Genomic DNA, 25,657 nt, shown 5'->3' on the forward strand with positions numbered 1-25,657 from the left:
GGAAAAAATTTAATTATAGAAATTTGATGTGCAAACACTTTGAACTTTGAAAAATGTGTAGAACCCCGAATATAGACAATTACCCACAGTTACTTGTATTGTTTCAGTTGGAATAAAGAATATTAACTTATTTTGATGACGCTGAGTCCGAGCCAATAAGCCTGCTTTATTAGAATGTTGAAATGAAATAAATAAATTTATACAATTAATCTTGTAAATCTTCAAGAGAAATAAACACAAATGTCTCGTTTATTTCAACCTATTAAGGAATTAAAGTTCTACTCTAATTCCAACAGAATGCGTTTAAGATCACATAATGGACAGGAAGCTGAATTTAAGATACTTAATTGTAAATAAGAAAATATTTAAGAAGCAGCTAATACATCGAATTTATTTTTTGCTGTAGGTAATTCTATGCACTCATCATCAGAATCGTCATCCGTGTCATTTTCATTTTGTTTCAGTTGAAATTTTTCATCGCAATTTGCATCTTCTTCAGAAGAGAAATCACTTTCTTCAAGGTTATTTTTGACTTCTTGATTGTTCGCTTGAATCCATTTGATTGTTTCTACATCAGGATGATTTTGCCATTTTTCTGAAAATAATTAATTCGGAAAAAGTATGATTATCACATCCTTGATGGAGAAAAGTGACTAGAAAAATTTTTTTTTTAATTTGAATGTTTTTTAATCTTTCTCACTTCTCAATCAAAATTAAAAAGTATTTGAAGCGACTAAAACAATTTCTTAGTGATTAAAAACTATTTGAAGGTATTCAAAAAATTGAGTATTTTATAATTCATCTAAATCTTGTTATGAATTGAAATTTTAATATTATTTAGCTATTAAAAAAAATTTGCAAGTATTTGAAAATTGTAATATTTCGGAATTCTTCTGGATCTCCGTATAAAATAGAATTCAATTATTATTGAGGGGACCACTAGTGCCTGATTAAAAGAAATGATTCGAAACGATGTGCAATGTTTAATGCCCAGAAGAAGGATGATTCAAAAGTATTCAAAAGCATTAAAAAATATTTAAAATTTTGTTTTTCTAATCGATTCAAATCGTTTCTTTTCATAAGGGGTGTGACCGACCGAAAAAAAGATGATTTTTAGGATTTTTTTTTACGAAGAGTAATGCTGCATAGAATGTTTTAATGTTTTAAAGATATATTTGTAAATATACAATAAATACAAGATGAAATTTTTTGACCAAAAAATTCAAAATGTAGCAAGTTATTCACAATACCCCAAAGCTCCAAAAAAAAAGTCCCCCTACTGCTGTAGTGATAGCGACCTTCACAGTAGACGAAATTAACAAAATTAAAAAATTTATGAAACCACAAGAAGTACCATGACTTTCGGACTAAGAAAAAAATTGAAATTTAACAAAATGGCGAAGTTTTTAAAAAAAATTTCAAATTTCGCGCGAAAATTATGATTTTTGGTCTGCCAAAATTACATTTTCAATTCGATCAGAAAACTGGACGTTAATCATACGTAGATATATATGGGGCATTCCACGCCAAATCGACCCCTTCTGACCCCGACCCCTTTCGATTTGGCTAAAAATTTTTTTTCCTTTTCTACCCCATTAAAATCATTTTGCAGGAAATTTTCAAATTTTTTTACCCAACCCAAAAAAAGTTATGAGTTTTTCAAAAATAAGCCTTTTATTTTTTTAAATACCTATAACTTCTTCAAAAATTGACTTATTGGAACATTTTATTCTTCAAAATTTTTGTCTTTGATTGTACTTTTCAGAAAAAAACACAAGAAAATTTTAAGATGATAAAATCTATGAAATTTTTGGCTTTTTTGAGAAAAACCGCCACTTTCTGAAAGTTCGCCATTTTTTTTCTTTTAATTTCTCAAAAAAAAACTTCAATTAAATCTACAATTTTTCCCGCCAATTCCAGAGTGGGCGGATTTTTCCTTCTATTTTTTCTTATCAATTGAAAAAAAAATTTTTGCTCAGTTGTGCTTATTTTACCAGACAACACTCTGGAAATTTTCGAGAATTTATCGACGACTTCAGAGTTTGAAAAATTGAGACGAAAAAATTAATTGAAACTGGTAATTCTCGAAAAAATTTGGATATTTTTTAAAGAAGTGAGAAAAAAAATAGAAGATACCTATAAATAATTTTATTGTAATTTTTCTTGAGAACCACACCTGAAAACAAAGAAAATGTAAAAAAAAATTGCCCTTTGGTTTATTTTTGACCACGTTACAGGCTTTCGAAAAATAAATCTAACGCACATCGCTATTTCAAAAGCCTGCGACTTGGTCAAAATTGAACCAAAGGGCAATATTTTTTTCCATTTCCTTTGTTTTCAGATGTAGTTTTCAAAAAAAAATTATAATAAAATTATTTATAGGTATCTTCTATTTTTTTCTCACTTTTTTAACAAATATTCAAATTTTTTCGAGGATTACCAGTTTCAATTGATTTTTTTGTCTCAATTTTTCAAACTCTGAAGTCGTCGATAAATTCTCAAAAATTTCCAGAGTGTTGTCTTGTAAAATAAGCACAACTGAGCAAAAATTTTTGTTTCAATAGATAAAAAAAAAAGTAGAAGGAAAAATCCGCCCACTCTGGAATTGGCGGGAAAAATTGTAGATTTAATTGAAGTTTTTTTTGAGAAATTAAAAAAAAAATAAAAAATGGCGAACTTTCAGAAAGCGGCAGTTTTTCTCAAAAAAGCCCGAAATTTCATAGCGTTTATCATCTTAAAATTTTCTTGTATTTTTTTCTGAAAAGTACAATCAAAGTCAAAAATTTGAAAAAAAAAAAGTCCCAATTAGTCAATTTTTAAAGAAGTTATAGCTATTTAAAAAATAAAAGCCTTATTTTTGAAAAACTCATAACTTTTGTTGGGTTGGGTGAAAAAATTTAAAAATTTCCTGAAAAATGAATTTAATGGAGTAGAAAAGGAAAAAAAAAATTTCAGCCAAATTGAAAGAGGTCGGGGTTGAAAGTGAAAATGTTGCAATTTGAATCAAATTGATCGGATGATTTGTGTTCGAGTTATAACTGCATCAATTTTAAAAAATGTATTTTCGAGAACCGTTAAGCGGTTGCTCTTCAGATGGCTGTAACTCAAAAAAACTATTCGGTATATGCACTTTAAATTTATGTATGTTATTTTTGAAGGTATAGACTATCGAACTATGCAAAAATTGATTTTTTCAAAATTTTGCTCTAGTGATCCCCTTTAAGTATTTAAAAAGTATTTAAGGTTATTTAAAAAAATTTATATTTTCTAATTGACCCAAATCTTTGAACAATTAGAAAATTCGATTATTATTCAGTAATAAGAAATTATTGTGAAGTTTTTAAAAAATTGAATAACTTGAAATCTGCCTAAGTTATTGAATAATGGGTGATTTGTCATTTTTTAACAGGATTTAGTGCTTAAAAATTTGGAGGATTTAAAGTTCATGGAAGAATTAAAAAGCATCAAAAAATTTATTTTTTAATTTTCCAAATCGCTTTTCTTAATCAGAAGTAGTATAAATAAATTTCACATTACCTTGATTGGTCGCCCATCTTGGTGGATAAACAAATAAACATATTTTTCCCTCTAAAGCCATTCGAAGAATAGAATTAGCAGCTCGATAAGTATCGAATTTCGCACCTTTAGCTGTCATATAATTTCGTTTAGCTGCCCAGCTATCACAGATATCCATAGCTGACCAAGTATCATCATTGTCTTGATGTTGAATTTTAAGAATTTTTGGCAGGTCTATTCGTTCAGCAAGATATTTAACAGCAGTATAAGGCTCTCGTACTTGAGCTATAGGATAAGAACCCATCAGAATCTGAAGTTGTTTAGGTACAGTTGATGGAAATACAAGACCCGGGCAATCACAAAGACGTACAGTCTTAGTAAGAAAAATAGTTTGAAAATGTTTTGTATGTCCTGGAGTTCGCGATACACTTACAATTTTGTTACCTATTGTAATAATAACTTACATGAAATAATGATATTTTTTTTATTTTATATAAGTAAACAACTACAGCTCACCCATAACAGCATTCATGAATGACGATTTTCCAACGTTAGGATAACCAATACAACCAATAGTTAATATTCCATTACCATATCTTTCATGCTTAAAGAAAGATGTATCATTTGCTTCGACAGAGACATTGTGTTTGTGTTCAATATCATCGAGGTCATACTCTGAATGCATCTCTTCTTTTATTTTCGCTTGCCAAGAGCTCAAGTCAACTTCACCTCCAACTAATTTTTTACATTCTTCCAATAGTGCTTGAGCTCCTTCTGCAGCCATCTTTAATTTTCCTTTCCGCTTGCGTGGTTTTAAAACCGTCGGTACTCTAAAACTTTCTTGCAAATTATAAGCTGGATAAGATGTAAAATAGACGATTCGTAGGTCAGGATAGTGTGTAGTAAAATATTCACGCCATGCTAAGACCAATGCTGGAGGGGCTAAATCTACTTTGTTGATCACCAAAATAACATCTTTTTTTAAGTCTTTTGTTATATAATTGTAAAGATATGGTGGAAACATTAAAACTGAATATCGGACATCAACAATTATTGATAATATGTCAGACATTTCAAGAACTCTCCATAGTTGTCTCCAGGTTTCTAAATTAAGCTCAAAGTAACTCATTTTACCCGATGTCTCTAAATCCTTTATGTATTGCTGAAAAGAATGTGATCATGGATATTTTATAAAAGAGAAAAATATGACTACAGTAGACTTTCTTCAGTTTCTCTGGGATATTTGAAAGAAAATCGCGGGATGGTTGAAGGGCGTGGTAATGGGTATTATAGATCTGTCGGTGTGAATGTTACGTGTATTTGTGAAAAAACAAAAGGTCTCCAAAGAACATACTGTAATATCCCAATTTCTGATAATTGTTACTTCTTTAATCATATCAATATTGAAATACACTGAGAGAAAAAAAATTAAACTCAAGTAATGACTTTTCTTGTTTCCATAAATACTTAAAATAAGTAATTTTTTTATAAAATGAAATTGATAGTTTTTATTTTAAAAATACTGTTGCTTCACTTCAGTAATAAATTTATAGAAGCATCAATTACTTAAGGCAAGTAAATATTTCTTCAATTTAGTTGATACATTCTAAAATTTATTGCAATTAAAAACTCCATAAAGCAATTATTTGGTTAAATAAAAAAAAAAGGATTCGAAAACAGATATAATTGAAATTAGAAAAAAATTCTTGCACTAAGAAAAAAATTGTTTTTATAACAAAATGAAATTCCTTATTGGTACTGATAAAAATATTAAATATAGTAAGGTTTTTGAGAGCTACTTCAATAAACTATTAAATATTATAATTGTATTATTTAGTTATGTGAATTGATATTTAAGATGATAAACATCGATGAATAACTTAAGAGTGAGTGTGCTAAAGCGTAGGTCTTAAGTCTCGCGTGATCGATCTATGTTCGAATCTTAGGTAGGGTAAAAAGATTTACTTATAAAAAAATGTATGTTAAGGTACGAAACCAATCTACGGCGGCATGTCTAATAATATTTTTTTAACAAAGTCAATTTTTTTTTGTTTGTATTAAGCAAGTAAGGTAAAAGACCTAGTACCCGATCAGGGAACTAGTACTCGATCACTCCATAAATTTGTATATCTATATTTACTAAATATAGATATTCAAATAATTGATGAATGATCGGGTACTAGGTCTCATACCTTAAATAAATAAGCAAGTAAATGAAATTTTTTAAACTAGAGCTTTGAACTTCTTTTTAAATCTTGAGCTAAAGGAAAATTGTGTTCTTGATATTGATGAAAATCAAAAGTAGCTATAAAATACAGAAATAGTGCAGTGTAGTTTACTATTTACTAAAAGTAACGTACTATCGGATAAATAAGTCTAGAAAGAGTTTCGCAGGCAGAGCTGTAAAGCCGTTAAAGTTAGAAGTGACATAAAAAAAAAGGATCAAACGGAAGAAAATCGTGAGTCTACTCTATTTTTAAAATTGTACCGTGAAGTATTTATGTTCCCTCATATCTAATTGTTCTTTACTCATATTGTAATCCCATTCAGGTCGTTTAGGCATATCCAAACCAGGAGGAAAATAATTATCGGAAATTTCTTGATTATTTAATGGTAAGGGTTCTATTGAGTGGCAGGCTTCTTCTTTACGCTTTTGTAATTCTTCCTTAGACTCTTGAAAGAATTTAAGATTATATCTGTTTCTGTCATTTCTGTCAGTTGGCTGGTTATTAATTTTTTTAATTTTCGAATTTTCGGAATCACTATCATCTGTGTAAATTATAAACAAAAAAATATTGTAAAAACTCAAAATTGAGTTAAATATTACATTTCGATTGTGGTTTAGTTACCAGACGTTTCATTATGGACTTTTTTTTTCAGTTTCATCTGTAATTTTTTCTTCTTTCCGCTAAACGGAGTTTTCCTTCTTCCTTGGGGCATGATTATTGACAAATTTTCACCTTACAATCTACAAACAATTTTCAGTAAATACAATTTCTTTATACGAGCTAATGTAACCTTTCACCCGACCGCAACTTTTGAAGAACAACAAATGATATCAACTCGACTGAAATCTGCGGCCGAAATTAGACAGCAAATTGCCAGCTACTGCCGTATTCTGAAGCCAACTTAGGGTGCGTTCCACTTGACGTTCACAATGCCACGCTCACGTGTATTTTGATAGGATTTTGAGGCGTTTTGAGCATTGTGAACGCTTAGTGGAACGCACCCTTAAAGGAAAGTGTTGAAGAGCAAACAGTTAAGGTTAAGTTGACAGTAAATTGTCTGTAACTTAAATTCAATTTGACTACAAGTGTTACTGTCAAACCATGACCTTAAGTTGATTGAAAGTTTCACTTCAAATTGACGGCAAGTTTTTCTGTTAAATTACATTCAGATGACGACAGTTGATTTGCATCAATTTGCACGCAAGTATTATCCAGCTAAGACTTGCTAGAAATTTGTCGTTAAGTTAGCAGAAAATGTTTCACTGCAGAACTTGCTGAGCAAGGTGTGACGTGTGGCTATCAGGAATGTCGCACTCATTTTGTTCAATTTATGTGATGTGACTGTCACAGATACCGTCTTGTGACGGTCACTGGCGTTACAAAATTTTTTTTCATAAGTCTGTTGTGCAAATGACGGTCACAACGCCGGTCACAATTGTTACTGTCCAATACAACTATAAGATAAAGCCCTCATTATTGACAGGGCTCCTACTATTGACACATTGTTTTAATTTATTAATTTTTTAATTAACTATATGAATAATCACATTGCTCAATATTTCTTTTCAATTTTTGATATTTTTAAATGGAAAAATAGTTCAATTTTATTTCTGGGTGTAAACTATTTGTTATAAAAAAAATTTATTTTCCCGAGAAGGCCACCATCGCTAGAATGTTTGAACTGTCTTCACAATTTCGTTTAGAGAGATCGTATTTTTAGAAACGGGTTTCCCTAAACAGTTCTAATGAAAGTGTATCATTAAAAATTTTTTCAAGTTATTTATAGTCTAAATAACACCAGAATCATTGATTTGGACTGATAAATCTTATCATTTAAAAATAGCGGGTGTCAATAGTTGGTAAATAGAAATTCACGTGTGTCAACTAGCGACAGGCCACAAACTAAAGTAACAACCTCCTTAAGGGAGGGCAGTACTAATCGAACTTTCGAATTTTACTTTTCTAATTACATTTTGAATAATTACGTCACTCGAATGATGAAAACATTCCGAAAAAGTTTGTCTTTTACATTTTTCCGGAAACTATAAAAATTTTTTGTGATAACAATTGATTACCCTCGCAGATTTGAATCACGGTGGAAACTCTGTGGGTTTGTTCCATTTGCTTTACTACCGTGTGTACACGGTGTTTCCACTGTGATTAGGCAGTGGATACACCGTGGAACCACGGTGGTGAAATCGCACAAAGTCACCGTGGAATCACGGTAGATACTTTGCGTAATCACAGTGGAAACACGATGTATACACGGTGGTAAAGCCACGTGGAATCACGGTAGATACACTGCGTAGTCACAGTGGATACACTTTGTATACACGGTGGTGAAATGGAACAAACCCACTGTGTAACCACGGTGGATCCACGGTGTTCACACTTCCACGGTGTTTCCACCGTGATTCAAATCGGCGAGGATAATAAATTAAAACAAAAGTAAAATTCAAAAATTCGGTTAGCACGGCCCAGCCTTAACATACATATTGATTTATTTATGTTAACACGCTATCTAGTAATTTCATACTAAATAAAACATTGAGTAAAAAATTGTCAAAGCAAGAATAGTGTCGTCGAATTTATAAAAAAATGGAACTGTGTCCTAGATGAATTTTTAATTGTAATTATCGTATTTTGTCGTTTTTAATTGAAATATTTACGATTAATTTGAACCTAATTGACGGTGGTCTTTAAGGCTGGGCCGTACTAAACGAATTTTTGAATTTTACTTTTCTTTTAATTTATTAATCAATTATTATTACAGAAATTTTTATAGCTTCCGAAAAAATGTATAAGACAAACTTTTTCGGAAAGTTTTTATCATTCGAGTGACGTAATTATTCAAAATGTAATTAGAAAAGTAAAATTCGAAAATTCGGTTAGTACTGCCCACCCTTAATCATTTTTTATAAACTGCGCCCATGCGCATTAGACCTGTCAATGGTTGTTATAAAAGCTGAAGTCATAGCAACGGTTGCTATATAAAAATGGTTGGTCATATTAGTGGCTTATTCGGATTATAGGAACGCGTTGGCGCGCAAAAGGCCTCTAGTATAAAAGAAAGAATGAACATTGAAATAACATGATTATTTGTAAGTAATTTCAATTACTTGGTTTCAATAAACTACTTATCAAAAACGTAAATTGTAATTAAAAGTAAAAAAATAAACGAAATAATAGATTTATTTTTAATAAAAATTTAATTTAAAAACTAGCATAGCTATTATTAGGGTCTTTGACAGAAATAAATTTTGTTTTTATGATAATGATAATAAATTTTTGGATTAAAAATTAAACCAAAAAATAATTATGTTTTGATTGATTAAAAACCCGATGTTTAAATTATTACCAATTTATCTAAGGTATTGACAGATAGCGCCACAATGTTGTTAGATGTACTAAATAATATCTTTACAATTAGCATCGATATTTTTTAATAAAAGTACTCAATTAATGTTATTGTATCGATAATCTAAATGAACCGGCAATCATCGACAAACGATTTTTTAACGTTTGAAATCAAAAAATTGCAAAAATATCGAAGTAGAGAGGTTAAATGGCAAAAAATGCAGGCTGAATTTTATTTATTTTTTTTATAGATAAACAATTACCCGGCAAACAACTTCAATAAACCACCATTGACTGACAAACGACCAACAAACGATTGCAATTTAAATAAATCGAATCGGTTCATAATGAGAAGCTAAGTAAGTGGAGTTGATTTTTTGACAGAATTAGTCCCTACCTGTTCTACTATTATGTCCTCAGGTGCCTCAGATGCCTTCACCTGTTAATTGATTAGTGAACTTGAGATACATAAATAGGCGCGCATTTAAACTCCATTTGAAATTGATATATTAATACTTATTGCGTTTTATCAACATTTGGTCAATAATTTAGATAATAAATCGTCGTGGCACATACTTATTAAATTATATATTTAGATTATAAAAATTTGAATAAATAGATGGATAAACCTTCATTTTGTATTAAGAGAAAACACGTTCAAACACATATATACACATGTGTGAACGTGGCGGCGCGAGTCGACCGTGTCTCTATACCGGTGTCATATGCCTGTTTAACCTCTCTCGTATTTAAATTGATTAACAACAGATAAATATAAATTATATCTGTTATTTACCTATTTCTTTATTAATCTTTGATCATTCTCTACTAATTCCATGAGGAATCTTTGAGGTTAATATTTGAGTTGTAATTTTTAAATTTCTAAATTTTTGCTTGCGCCGTTTTTGATAATTTTAATAAATTTATAAATCTCTAATTTTTGATGAATTGTGTATATTTTCATCAATATATATTTGAGTTTGTATGTATATTTTCGTGTCTTAGCACATGAGTATACACAATAAATTGTAAACATTTTCATCAATATATATTTTAGAATATATGTATAATTAATTTGTTCTTAGAATTTGTTAAGCAGACTTTATTAAGGACCAATCTTTTCAAACTGGGTTCGTTTTAATCCGAGTTTGAATTAAAGTGCTGGTATTAATAATATATAGACATGCCAGTAATAATAATTTAAACCCGGATTAATAATAAACTCGGTTTGAAAAACATCCGAAATGTAATATCAGTAACTCGGTCTATACATATAATCACGTTTACTCAAGGCTAATTTCTCAATACGAAATTTTATTAATACGTGATTAGATTATTATTGCTCGTACATTCATATGAAAATATACAAGAATACTAGCAATAATTAAGTCGCAGATTAAGAATCTCGGATTAAAAAGCTGGCCTTAAAAAATTGGCGTTTACCCTATAAGAATAAACAAGCACTGTCTTCGATTTAAACTAGGCGCTATCTAGCGAAAAATTGAGGCAGTGCTTAAAATTGTTCGCCACTTATAATTATAAAATTGACATCGCATACACCTTCAATCGGGGACATTAATTCGAGTCGGTTTCTAAGTTTCGAGATTTATTGATAACCTTAAATTTGGCAGTGTCAAATAATAAAAGAATTTGATTATCTTTCATTGGGCATAAAAATGATTGAACTTGAAATTATTTTTAGAGATAAGTAAAATTTACTTTGCTCGAGAAACCAACTCGAATTAATGTCCTCGATTGTATATATTAAAGTGTTTCAAAAAAAAAAATTTTTTTTTCTTATGGTCTCAAAAGTTAGTCTTAGGTATAAAAAAAATTCTCCCAAGAGAGCAGCTCGAAATCTCAATTCTACTAAGAGCTCAACGAATACTTATTTTCTCATTCAAATTGGATGTGAAAAAAATTTTTTTTTTTTGTTTTTTAAAAATAAAAGTATTAAAAAATTTTGTTTTCGAAAATCGAAGCACACAGTTCTGTAGGAAATTAAATTCTCTACAAAAAAGCTTCCAATTCTTTTCTCCGAAGAACTAACAGAAAAAAAGTTATGAAGCTTTAAACTATATTAAATAGTATAACTTCATGTTTTCATTATATTAAACAGTATTTTAAATAGAAATTTAGGTTTTTTCTTCTGAACTAATGTTATCTGTCAATTTTTTTTTAACACATGGGAAAAATTTTCCTTACTTTCAGAACAGAATTTTTTTTTTAATTAAAAATACAGAAAGAAAAAAATTTTTAATTCTTGAAACAAATATTTTTCTTTCGAAATTATTGCGGAAAATAAGTAAGAATTCAGAAATCTTTTTAAAACACCTTAGTGATTATACATAGCATATAGATTCACCATATAAACTTGTACACGTAATAAAATCCGGAAATTATCTTTACGTTAAGTTTTTCAATTCACTATTATTTCAAGCTTCATAACTTTTTTTCTGTTAGTTGTACGAAGAAAACACTTAAAGGCTTTTTTGTAGAGAATTTAATTTGCTACAAGACTATGTACTTTGATTTTCGAAAAAAATTTTTTTAAATACTTTTATATATAAAAAACAAAAAAAAAATTTTTTACACGTAATTCAAATGAGAAAATTAATATTGATTGAGCTCTTAGCAGGATTGAGCTTTCAAGCTACTCTTTTGGGAGGATTTTTCTAATACTTAAGAATAACTTTTAAGACCATATTAAGACTTAAAAAAAAATAAATGTTTATTTTGAAACACCCTAATATATATATATATATATATAATGCAATTTCAAAAAGATTTGAAATCACACCAAAAACAGCACAGCCGTAATAGATTGCGCCAAGTACACGTTCAAATTGCAATAATATATTTACTATTCTACAAAAATATTTGAAATCACTAAATAATGCCAAGTTAAGATGTAACATTCTGCAATAAAGCAGTTGATAGATCGGTTCAATTGATATAGATGTACTTAATACAAAAAAGAAATTGGTAAAAAAGACGGAAATCATTAAAATATCAAGTATTTGAAATTTTTTTTAATTACAAAAGAAAAAAAAATTTTTTAGAAAATATAAAAATAAAAAAAAAATTAGTGGAACGTACTTGGTGTGCGTTAACGCAAAAAACTTGATATGTCATAATTTGTAAATGTTTTACAATCAGATGATATACTTATTTCGCTTTAATAACGCACACCAAGTACGTTCAACTAATTTTTTTTTTCATTTGTATATTTTCTAAAAATTTTTTTTTCTTTTTTAATTAAAAAAAATTTCAAATACTTGATATTTTAATGATTTTCGTCTTTTTTACCAATTTCTTTTTTGTATTAAGTACATCTATATCAATTGAACCGATCTATCAACTGTTTTATTGCAGAATGGTACATCTTAACTTGGCATTATTTAGTGATTTAAAATATTTTTGTAGAATAGTAAATACATTATTGCAATTTAAACGTGTACTTGGCGCAATCTATTACAGCTGTGCTGTTTTTGGTGTGATTTTGTATTCAGAGAAGTATAAATACAGTTTGAGTGGTCTTAGAACGTTTCCTGTCACCCGATACTTAAAACCTAAACAAAATACACGCATAAAAATCATGAATAGGCCCTTGTTCTATAGTTAACAGTAAATATAGCTATAAACAAATGCATACTCTATAAATAAATAAGAAAAGGAAATATATAACAAATAAATGTTATTTATAAATGAAAACTATATCACAAGAACTTAACTATTATTGTTAATATATAGTTCTATATTAAACAAAGAGTGATTCATATAATAAATGAATTAATAGAAATATTGAAATATAGCATTAGAATAATTATAATGATGTTTCACGATAAATGATAATGTCAGTTGTATCGAATAACTAAATATAGAATAATTATAGAAGAACACATCTCTGATAGTCTAGAATATTTAACTGGAAGATTGTATCCAAATACAGGAAAATAGAATATGAATAATATAAATAATAAGAAGACGTAGAATGGATAAAGTAAAGAACGTAAATGTATAAGCTTATATCTCAAATTTGTATTGGTAGAAAGTATAAATGTATAAGTCTATTTGGTAAAGAACTAATATATATATGTATCTATATTGTATGAGCATGAGTGTGGACATAAGAGTAGTGGGGAGAAGTTGAAGAGTGGAGGTCAGAGATCTCTCTGCCGTCTGATGTAACTTCACTTCTCTCCGAGAACTTTTTTACGAGCACAACTGTTATTACTGATCAAATTTCAACTATACTTTATAATAAAACTCAGTCTTCAGATAACAGTTATTTTATCAATTACATCTATCCTTATTCATAACTTCATTATTTGTTTAAATAATAATCATAATCATCAGCATCGTAGTCAACAATAAATTTATTCACTATTTTAAATTCAAAATTGGTCCCGCGTGACAACGAACTGCCCACTGTCTAGGAGGTGGCGTCAGCTCCGATCCTAGTGACCTCCCAGGACATAACACTACTGCCTCTAGCGGATTTTATTACAAGTTCGATCAAGCAAAAGGACCAATACACTTTATAAATAATATACTAGCGTACATGTTTCGCGTGCAAGCGCACGCGTGTCGTTTTTCATATGTTTATTTTAATGTCTATTTTCGTGTCGTTTGTATAAATTTTTTTGCTTTCGACCAATCACGTTACGAATAGTTTGGTTTCACATATATTTCAATCTAAATTTTAATATACGAGGAGAGGATAGGATCAATAACCTAAACGTGTTGCCATCATGACTACGAGAACAATGAGAAAGGTGATATTGTATAAACAGTAAAGTTTATATTTTTCCAAGAAACAAGTTTTGTTTACCTATTACATTCGAAGATTGTTGGACAAATTTCAGTTTTCTGAAAGATTTTATTTGTTTATTAATAAATGAACTCTGTTATTTTTTTTGTTCTTGCCGAATTTCCATCTGATCAACATGATTTGTTTACTTTCAGAATGATCTATTGAAGCCGTTATGTATCGCATCAATGAGACACTTTCCTAAATTTTGTAGTCTGTATACGCCAAATTATTTAGAGGTAAGCCTTACTTCCTTCTTTACTACACTGAGAGAAAAAAATTTATATTTTCAAGAAAAAGTGCTTAATTTAAATATTTTATTTATGATTTACTTATTTAATTTAAATGACATAAGTATATATTATAACGATTATAAAGTTATAAAGAGGAATAGTATAGAAGATTAATATAAAAATAAAAGACAAAGAGATAGATAGCATAAAGTAATATGCAGTTTAGACAAAACAATCCAATAGTCTTCAGTAAATCAGGTTTAGTTTGATGGCATTGTTTTTTTTTATATTATAGTTATTTTTGATTTTCATCAATATGAAAAAAACTATTTTCCTTCAGGTCAAGATTTAAGGAGGTTCGAGCGAAATTAGTGAGTCAAAGTAGTGTTTAGATTTTTTTGTTTGCTAAATTCTCCTAATAGTTATAAAAGTTCATTATTTTTATTTATAATAACATAACGAATCAATAAATTAATAATTATTACTTATTTAATGAAAGAAATTAATGAAATGACTTGGTTATTTTTGACTCATATGGTTTTATAAAAAGATGTGGCAATAGTGCGTTGTAACTTTTTAAACATCGATATTCAAATTAAAGCGGGAAAAATTTATTTCTAATCTCGTCTCTCTTTTTGATGTATTTCTATCTTTGTTTTCTCTCTCAGCTGCTTCCGCGACGTTGCCAAACCCTCAATAATATGTATCTCTGTTGATGGACGAGATTAAAAAATAAAGTTTAATTTCAATTACTTGAATAACTACAACGGTAACACTATATTTTTAAAATATTATTGTATTCTGAAAATATTCAAGTTTATGACGTGTGGTTGTTTATTTCTTCAACTTAGGAGGTTAATAATGAAAAAAATCGAATAAGTCATGACGGAAGCTTGTCCGTCATAAGAGCCTGCATATAAGAATTTTAACAACGTCATTTTTAAATCTTTTTTTTTAAGAAACTAGACGGTGAATCATATGCAAATCTTGAGAATGCATCGATAAAGTACTTATTTATCTAGGTCCCATGCGTTTTGGTCCCCAGACAATTGATCCCCCGGATAGTTCATCCCCTTGACAATTGGTTCCTGACTTATTATCCTAAACGGTTTACTAAGATGCATTGTGAGTGACGTCACGTCAGTTGTTGTATCATCTACGATTGGTATTAAAGTCAGAAATCTGTCTTCAACGTTGAAATCTGATTTTACTATTCTTACAACAAGCGCTAAATGTTTTATTGTAGACTTATCTGTGCTTTCGTCAACAAGTAATGCAAAGCAATTGTTTTGTAACATCTCTAATATATTTTCTTCTGCTGTCTGCCCAGTTACATTAACAATAATAGCTCTAGCTTTTGTGCGGCTCATTGATAATTGTTCTGCAATTTTCGAATCTGGACATACAGCGTAAATCAATTTATTCAAATGAGATGCTATATTAAAAGATAGATTATGCTCAGCAATAAAGCAGGCCATTTTTACTTCACCCGCTTTGGCTGTAATTTTTGTATTTTGTAAATTGGAAGCTGAGGTAAACATTGATGTCAGTTTTTGTTGTTTTTGTAATTTCAAACTATTCTTCGCGTGTTTTGTTGAATCTTTGTGTCGTAATAGTTCATGTATACCACATTTTCTGTCGCAATTTCACGCGGAACAAAAAAAATAGGTCTCACCTTAAGTGCTTTTCTTTAACCAGCCTTTGAACCTATCATCTTTTAACCACGAATTTACAAATTTCTGTTCATATTTCACATTCTTCTTTTTGGGAGGACTTTTCTCAGTCGATGAATCACTACTCATTTTATCAAAAACGTTGTAAATATTGTTTTTTAATATAAACGGCAGGGTCACATGTATTTCTCCAATTCAAAGCTTGAAAGCTGTTGCGACTACAACACAATACGCAATGCAATAGGCGGCCTATAATAGGCCTGTAGCTGTCATTCGTAAACTGGGATTTCTCCGTGAATAAAAATATGATCGTCAATCACATATAATGTGGTCGGGGAATAGTAGATACTGCCATCTAATGTCATTGCGCTTTATTACATAGTGGTTATCAAAAAAATATTTGCATATTGTAATAGGTGGCGCTGAACGCTAATTGAAAAACCGTAAAAATTAGGAATGAAACAGAAAACAGGGACATCAATGTGAAAACAGCAAATCTACTGTTAAAACAGTAGGGTTGGTAACACTGATGACGTGACATGTGGATAGTGATAAAATCAGCCGTGTATACATAGATGGCGTTTATTTACCTACGCATAACGGACAGTGTCTAACGTACTTTACGTAAACTACGTATAATACTGTAATTACAGTATTATACGTTGATTTTTATACCATCTAGCCGTTATTACATGAAATTGCCCAATTTTTAATTTCTAACCGTTTTTCAACTGCTTCACAAAAGACAGGTCGAAGTATATAATTTTATCATAAAATGACTTTATTCAAAAAAACAATTTATCAACCATTCTTGAAGGAAAATGATTTTGTAATTGAAAAATTGGATAAGAAAAATATTGCTCGATCTTTAAAGTGTAATCATTAAGTAAAGAATACTACACAACTTCGAATACAGAGTCACCGGTCAACATTTTTTTAATAACTATTTATTCGTGACTCGTATCGAAAAATAAAAAAAGGCATTTTGTAGCTCGAAATCTCTAGTTTTGACGCATTTTCATCAAATTTTTTTGAGACCTTCAGCCACTGCGCAAACATGAGAAATACCGCGAGACAAAAGTTTTCTAAATTTTTTCTTTTCTTTGAAAAAGTCCACGGGCTGCGACAAAATTTTTTCAATGAAACCAATGCATAGGTCATTTAGAAAATTTAATCAGCTTTAATTTGAATTTTTTTTGAGATTCGTACGATAACTTGTCGTTGAGATATCAGCCTTCAAACGAAAAATGATCCTTTTGGATTTGATCATCTATATTTCGGGTACCTATGAGGGCACAGTAAACTGAAGAGCGGCGTTAAAAACTTGAATAAATTCTTAACAAGAGCCTCTCATCATTTAAAAAAAAAAAATTTTTTTTATTTTTAACATCCATTAGAAGTAAGTACAAAGAAATGACTTTTTTTGGTTTTTTAGTAAATCAACCGCTACTCTACAAATATTGATAAAAAAAATAATGTTGCTAGGGACTTTTTTAGCTTAATGTACCCCTAATAACCCTGCAAATTTTAAAATTGATCCATCGAGCCTTTTTTCGGGATGGATTGATCAAAGTTTTGCAAAACAATTAAAGGAACATGTTTTGTTTTTTAATTGTGTAATCATAAGCAAAATGAAAAAATATTTTTTTACGACTTTTCTCAAATTTTTGCATTCGTTACTCATCAAATGCAAGAAATTGCATTTCAAACTACAAAATGCCTTTTTTTATTTTTCGATACGATTATTTTTCATGAAGTTACAGCCTTAAAAAAATCACAAAAAAATTTCTAATATTTTTCTGTTCCTTTAATTTATGGCTTGAATGTATTTATGACTACTTTAGTGTTAGGTACAGTCAGAACCAGCAATTCATACAGTCCATGGTTACAAGCGTACCAACTGACAAGTCTATGCTGCAACAACTCCCTGCAGTAGATTTCTCGCTAGCATAGTGGTATAAAGGACAATTATGTTATAAGATAAATCTATGTTAAAATTTTACTTTAAGAACGGTTTTCAGATAATTTTGTCCCAGCTTTTCTCTGAAATAAAAGCTCTAAACGCAAAATAAAGACACAGACTCGATGCTTTACTCTACGAACTAGCGAAGTGCACTTGAATTTTTTGATAATTAAATATAAGGTTCGGATAGATATCACACGTTAGAGACAAAAACTCATACAGAAAATTCAATCCGCCGGGTAGCAGAACACGTGGAAAAAGTTTAATTTTAGATCGTGTGTGTGTGTGTGTGTGTGTGTGTGTGTGTGTGTGTGTGTGTGTGTGTGTGTGTGTGTGTGTGTGTGTGTGTGTGTGTGTGTATGTGTGTGTGTGTGTGTGTGTGTGTGTGTGTGTGTGTGCGTGTGTGTGTGTGCGTGCGTGTGTGTGTGCGTGCGTGTGTGTGTGTGTGTGTGTGTGTGTGTGTGTGTGTGTGTGTGTGTGTGCGTGTGTGTGTGTGTGTAGAGGGAGGGTTGGAGCAGATAACGAATGACTAAATATCCAACTGGCTCAGGCTATAGTACCAAGGGCACTATCTTTTAGGTTGTAAGATGATTGAAGGGCTCAGATTTTTTTGTGAGGGTGGGGGGGGGGCAGAAAAATGATGACTAAAAAATCCAACTGTTCCAAGCTGGAGTACCGAAGGATCAAGCTGACGAAAAGATACACTAGTCACAAAAATTAAGGGATTTAAAAAAAATTCTAAATTTTTGGTTGATTTTAAACATGCTGTAACTCGCTAAAAAATAATCGTAGAGTAAAAATAAAATAAGCAAATTGTAGCCTCAAGTTTCTAGTTCTCAGATCTGGACAAAATTTTTTATCATGCACAGTTTCGTAGAAATCCTAAGAAAACCGATGCAGAAAAAATTTTCCAAATTTTTGCTCGTCTTCCAGCAAGTCTATAGGCTTCAATAATTTTTTTTTTATAATCTGACTCTTTTAGAACATTTTATGCCCTTTGATTTGCAGGCCTTAAACGGTCTCTTCGACGATTTGGCGCCGAGTAATCATTGATCAAAGCAAAAAAATCCATTTTGGATGTGATAATCAATAACTCCGGGCATATTGGTCAAACAGAGAATAAAAGTAGGGTTTTAAAAACTGGAAAACATTCTCTATGAGGCAAAATTAGTGGCTTTTGATGGAAAAATTTTTTTTGAAGTGATAATGTTTATTAAAAAACAGGTGAAAATTCGCGTATTTGAGGATATTCGAAAATCTTGGTATAACTCGGGATATAACGGATGAACAAAAAATACCGTCGGTTTTTTTTAATCTCTAAGTGTCCTAAAAAAACTCTGAAAATTTTGAAACGCTGCAATTTTTCTTTCTTAGTGTTCCGAAACTTCAAATTTATCGATTTTACCAAAAATCGCACAAGGAGCGATTCTTTGGTTTTCAATCATTTCCTTAATGTCAAAAAGTTTTTTTCAGCGACAAGCTTTATTTCTTCAATCGAAACCAGTAATTATCGAAAAAAATTGGAAATTTTTTTTTTTTATTTGAGAAAATTGATTTGAAATAAATTTTTCTTTTCCAATATTTTGCTTCCTTATCATCTTCAAAATGATTTTGATGTTAATAAAATCAATTTTCAAGATAATAAGAGAGCAAACTATCGAAAAAAAAAATTTTTTTTAAATCAATTTTCTCGAGGAAAAAAAAATTATCGACCGAGTTACAGCATATTGAAAATCACCCAAAAATTTAGAATTTTTTTTTATCCCTTAATTTTTGTAACAAGTGTATTTCAAATATATCCCACATATATGTTGATTACATTTCATCATATATATTTGCCGTACAAAAAAAAAAAATATATGTGATATGCATCTTGACAAAAAGAAAAATTATTTTCGAAAAACGATGAGAGTGTCTTGTAGGGAATTTATTCAAGTTCTTAACGCCACTTTCAAATTAACTGTGCGATCATTGGTACCTGAAATATCGATGATTAAAGCTAAAAGGATCATTTTTAGTTTGAAGACTGATATCTCTGCGACAAATCGTCCTACGAGGTTAAAAAAATGCCAAATTGGAGCTGAATAAATTTGCTAAATGACCTATGCATTGGTTTCATTGAAAAAATTTTGTCGCAGCCCGTGGACTTTTTCAAAGAAAAGAAAAAATTTAGAAAAATTTTGTCTCGCGGTATTTCTCATGTTTGTGCAATAACTGAAACTTTTAACAATTTTTGATGATAATGCGCCGAAACTAGAGATTTCAAGCTATAAAATGCTTTTTTATAAATCTCGATACGATTACTTTTCACGAAGTTACAGTCTTGCAAAAATCACTAAAAAATTTCTAAAATTTTTCTGTTTCTTTAATTTATGCCCTGAGAAAATAATATACTATTGTCCAAACAAGAATTTCTTAGTTCACGAACTCCGTTCAAAATATTTATTTTATTATTATTAATTATCAATTTCTTGAGAAAAGAGCATCAAATTTATTTATGTTATTATATGAATTCGATATTATATTATGAGTAAATGAAAGAATAGCTTTAGTTGAATTAAATAAAAATTATTTCCTTCAATTTTACGAATTCTTGAGACAAAATTATATATTCTCGAAAATTATCGAGAATATGTGTTCTTGTATCAAGTAAATATTCCTAATAAAAGTATTTATTTTTATCAGTGTGGCATCAGTGTATTCGTACGTATATTTCACATATATTTTAAGTGTACTTTTTTATATTGAATTTATATGTCACATATATATCACATACATCATGAAATATATTTTCTATATATTTTTTTTACCATGGGGGTCAAAAGTATTGAATTAGTCCTCTGGCTGAAGAGGAGAGCCCGTATACAATTTTTTTCGTGTGTCGTCATTTTATTAATTTTTTTCATTCAAACCGGACTTTGAAAAAATCCATTTGTTGATAATATTAGCTAATAAAAAAATACGTCTCTGGACGATACGACAGATTCGTTTAGAAAAAAAAGGCCGTCGATCGGTGGTATCGACATTTTATCGATTTTTTTTTTTTTTTTTTTTTTTTTTTCATTTTTAATGTAAAAAAAACACTCGATCTAAAATATAGAACTATTTTGGTATTGAGAGGGATTCAGAAAGATTCAAAAATTTCAATTAATTTTAATTCTTTCCGATCCTAAACGTGATATAAAATATGAAACTATTTTACTTTTTAAAAAGATTCAGAAAGAATCAAAAATGAAAATTCATTTTAATTTATTTCAATTCAAGTCATAAAACGAAGTATGAAACCATTTTAGTATTGAGAAAGATTCAGAAAAATTGAAAATTCTCAATTTCTTCTAATTTTTTCAATCGTACACTCGATCCAAAATATTAAACTATTTTGGTATTGAGAAGGATTCAGAAAAATTAAAAATATCAATTTATTTGAATCTTTTTCAATTTTTGATGAGTATTTTTAATCAGGGAGCTTCAGTTTTAAAAATTTCATTTACTTGTTTATTTATGTAAGAGGCAAGAGACCTAGTAGCTGATCAGGAAACTAGTATCCGATCATTCATGTATTTGTATATCTATATTTAGTAAATATAGATATACAAATTTATGGAGTGATCGAGTACTAGTTCCCTGATCGGGCACTAGGTCTTTTACTTTACTTGCTGAAACCGGGGTTATCAGTTATTCTCGACTGGGTTTTTTTCAGAAACCAAATTTCTTAATACAAAACACAGGCCGTACTTTGATGCATTACTGTCTAATCTAGCGAAGTGCGCTTTAATTGTTTCATAACAGTCGTTTGTTTAAGAGAAAAACTCAGCCAAAGTTTCCATTTATCGTACAAGTGCAACAAAGATGGTACTGTTCGTGGACTTGAGTGTAATAGAGAGAACAGTGCGAACCCCTGTTAATACAAACAAACAAAAAGCTATTTTGTTACAAAAATATTATTAGACATGCCGCCGTAGATTAGTTTTGTACCTTAACATACATTTTTTTTATGAATAAATATTTTTATCCTACCTAAGATTCGAACATAGACCGATCACGCGAGAATTAAGACTTACGCTTTAGTACATTCAGTCACTTTCAAGTTATTCATCGATATTTGTCATCTTAAATATCAGTTCACATAACTAAATAATAAAATTAAAATACTTAATAGTTCATAGAAGTAGCTCTCAAAAATATTAATATATTTCATATTTTTATTAATATCAATCAAGAATTTCGGTAATTGTGTAGAACCATGGCTCCACCTGTTTTTTAGAAGCAAAAATCAAAAAATAGACCAATGGCTTTGAAACCAATTTCAACCGCAAGCATTTGTCGGCGGATTGGAGGTACATTTGCTTAATTAAGTGTTTAATAAGCATCAATCTGGTATAAGTGTATGCCAGAGGTGTAAAAGTGCTTAATTTTGGATTTTTCATTGAAATTTTTATAGTTCCGTACTATACTGCACTAAATGACATAATTTTTTTATTCTATGTACTGACTCTCAAGTCAACCACCAAAACTTAAGGTATATTCCTGTTTGCCATAATTTGTGTAGTTTCGTCCTAAATACGTTAACGAACTCATCAGTAAGGCTATGTTAACGCACTCTTGCCTTAGACTAGTTCTCTTACTAGTACGCGCCGGCGTAAAACAGTGTTGTGGGCTTCAGCCAGACACTATACTAGCAAAGGGAGGCGGATACCGTCCAAACTGCTTGTAACAAAATGTTAAGTGAGCTGTTGTACACCTTCAAAATATTGAAATAACACAAATATGCTGATTTTCACTATTACAAGAGTTCAAAAATTATTTGCAACTCTCACATTAGTCACAAGGTTCGGATAGATATCACACGTTAGAGACAAAAAATCATACAGAAAATTCAATTCGCCGGGTAGCAGAACACGTGGAAAAAGTTTAATTATAGATCTTTAATGTGTAAGCACGTGGAACTTTGAAAAATGTGTGGAGCCATACATTTAAACAATTACCGGAATTCCATTTTGTTATAAAAATAATTTTTTTTTTCTTAGTGCAAGAATTTTTTTCTAATTTTTAATTATATCTTTCATCGAATCTTTTTTTTTAACCAAATAATTAATTAATGAAATTTTTAATCGTAATAAATTTTAGAAAGTATTAACTAAATTAAATAAATAAATATTTGCTTGCTTTTAGTAATTGATGCTTCTATAAATTTATTACTAAAGTGAAGTAATCGTTCTTTTAAAATAGAACTGTCAATTTCATTTTCAAAAAAATTACTTATTTTACGTATTTATGGAAACAAGAATGATAATTACTTGAATTTAATATTTTTTCTCAGTGTATTTGTAGCTCACCATACTTGATAAAAAATAGTTTTTTTTTGTAGACAATGAAGCCTAAAATACCATTATATCCAACGGTAAGCATCCAAATAAAAGGTTATAATTATCCTGTACTAGAAAATTATCAACGGTTAATTCATCAGTACGCAGAAAATGTCGACGTTGATATAGAAAATAGGTATATAAAGATGTTTATTTTTTTCGTTGCTTTTCTCGAATGATTTTTCATAAATTATCTAATAGAATTTTATTTACAGTTACGCGTTGCCTTCTAAGTCACTCAAAATACAACGATTTAAACATCTCAATCCGAGTTCTAAAATCGAATACAAGTTGGAAATATATCACAGAAATATTTCAATTAGTAATTTGTCTTCAATTAAATTCCCTATATTGTTAAGATTATTAGAATCAACACTTCCAGAAGGAGTAGAGTTAAAAGTTCAAAAATGGGATCCAGAAATTGAAGAATTACGATATGTTCCTGATAAACAATTAATCGATTTGAAAACAGAGTTGGAAAGTATGCAAAAAAAGTGAGCTAATTTAAATTTCAATTTCGAAAAAAATTATAATTCAATAATTCAATGTCAATTGAAAACACTTTGAGCATTGAAGACTCTAGTCTACTAATCTGTAATAAATTCTTAAATATAGAAAATTTTTGTAGACCACTTTAGAAAGCGTGTAAAATAATTTCTATCGATATTTTATTAAGTACAGTAGAGAACAAACAATATAAATTTTACCTGTTCCATACCCTTATTAAAAATATTGGGAGCTTATTACACTAGAAGCGATAATTGAATGAAAAAGAACACAGATCCATGAAATATAGGGTAAACTTTAATTAACAATTAATAATTAACAATACACTAAAAGAGTACAACCAGTATGTATGAAGGATGCACTAGAAGTATATAGCAAGAAGAAAAGGAAATAAGTAAATGCAAAGAATATGAGTAATCGTGCATGCGCAGTATTAACTATATTAAGTGTGTCTTGCTACGGTCCCACTAACAAAAAAAAAGAGATTTAAAACGATTAGAAAAAAAAATTTTTTAACGCTTTTGAATACGTTGAATATTTTTGAATCACCCTCCCTGTTTGGAAAATCTCATAGAATCCAATAGTTAGTCATAAATTCCTATAGAGATTTTATAAGAATGAATGAGTTCTATGAGAAATGCTATAGTTAAGTATATGGTCTCATACACTCATGGACGGTATGAATTGCTGGTTCTGACTGTACCTAACACTAAAGTAGCCATAAGTACATTGATGCCATAAATTAAAGAAACGGAAAAATTTTAAAAATTTTTTAGTGATTTTTGCAAGACTGTAACTTCGTGAAAAGTAATCGTATCGAGATTTATAAAAAAGCATTTTATAGCTTGAAATCTCTAGTTTCGGCGCATTATCATCAAAAATTGTTAAAAGTTTCAGTTATTGCACAAACATGAGAAATACCGCGAGACAAAATTTTTCTAAATTTTTTCTTTTCTTTGAAAAAGTCCACGGGCTGCGACAAAATTTTTTCAATGAAACCAATGCATAGGTCATTTAGCAAATTTATTCAGCTCCAATTTGGCATTTTTTTAACCTCGTAGGACGATTTGTCGCAGAGATATCAGTCTTCAAACTAAAAATGATCCTTTTAGCTCAATATACCCCCAATAATCCTGTAAATTTTCAAATTGATCTATTGAACCGTTTTTCGGGGGTGATCGATCAAAGTTTTGCTAAACAATTAAAGGAACAAGTTTTATTCCTTGAATTGTGTAATGATCATCTAAATGAAAAAATAATTTTTTTTACTTTTTTTTTCATTTCCGCTTTAGTTACTTAGTAAATATGAGGGCAAGAGAAAAAAAAAGCTATTCGGCAGCCGAAATGGAAGTAGATTTCTCATTATTTAATTATTTCAACCTTTCAAATAAACATTAATAACAAAATAAATTTTTTCGAGATATCCTTAGAAATTTTCAAGGTTATAAAGCAAAAAAAAGTGGCAAAAAACTTAAAGTTGAATGCGATAAGTTTAAAAATTGAAATTAGAAAATTGAAAAAATTACCGGAGTGGTAAGTGAAATAACGAAAATAAAAATTGAAGAGAATCAAATTATCTACGAAAAAGTATTCTGTTTTTTTTTTTTTAGTATAGGATTAATAGTTAATACGAAATTGAATAAAATAATTTGAGTTAAAATTTCAATTATGATAGTTCTAAGTGTATTAGTTGAAATCAGTCATAAAAACTGTCAATGAAACAAAATTGAATTAACACACTTCAATTGAAATATTTAGATTTTATGAGTGTTACACAGCAATAATATAAATTCAATCAGTTTCATAAATTTACTAATAAATACAATAGTTAGGATTGTGAGGAATCTATTGAAAGTAAGAGAACCAATGCAATAGCAAAATTTCATTTGATGAGTGATAAGATAAGAAATCTCATTGGTCCAGACACATATATAGGCATGAAAATTAAAGCTTATTTGAAGAAGTTTCGGATGAAATTTCTAGAAAGTCGATAAGTTATAA

The 25,657-nt window shown here is 29.5% G+C and overlaps 2 protein-coding genes across 2 annotated transcripts; one reads left to right on the top strand and one right to left on the bottom strand.

Annotated features, from left to right (window-relative positions):
• Positions 1-205: 205 nt before the first annotated feature.
• LOC103577708 (guanine nucleotide-binding protein-like 1) lies at positions 206-6,731 on the bottom strand. The gene is made up of 5 exons (XM_008558481.3): positions 6,366-6,731; positions 6,005-6,285; positions 4,033-4,678; positions 3,538-3,960; positions 206-595 (listed from the first exon to the last, which is right to left on the bottom strand). The coding sequence occupies exons 1-5, from the start codon at positions 6,454-6,456 to the stop codon at positions 366-368; spliced, it is 1,671 nt and encodes a 556-aa protein (XP_008556703.1). The 5' UTR covers positions 6,457-6,731; the 3' UTR covers positions 206-365.
• A 6,915-nt stretch (positions 6,732-13,646) lies between these two features.
• Positions 13,647-23,781, top strand: LOC103577729 (39S ribosomal protein L48, mitochondrial). The gene is made up of 4 exons (XM_008558515.3): positions 13,647-13,879; positions 14,070-14,153; positions 23,152-23,285; positions 23,365-23,781. Exons 1-4 carry the CDS (start codon positions 13,856-13,858, stop codon positions 23,645-23,647), a joined length of 525 nt encoding a protein of 174 aa, XP_008556737.1. The 5' UTR covers positions 13,647-13,855; the 3' UTR covers positions 23,648-23,781.
• The last annotated feature ends 1,876 nt before the right edge of the window (positions 23,782-25,657 follow it).

This window comes from Microplitis demolitor, chromosome 1 (assembly GCF_026212275.2).
Source record: "Microplitis demolitor isolate Queensland-Clemson2020A chromosome 1, iyMicDemo2.1a, whole genome shotgun sequence".
Taxonomy (NCBI): domain Eukaryota; kingdom Metazoa; phylum Arthropoda; class Insecta; order Hymenoptera; family Braconidae; genus Microplitis; species Microplitis demolitor.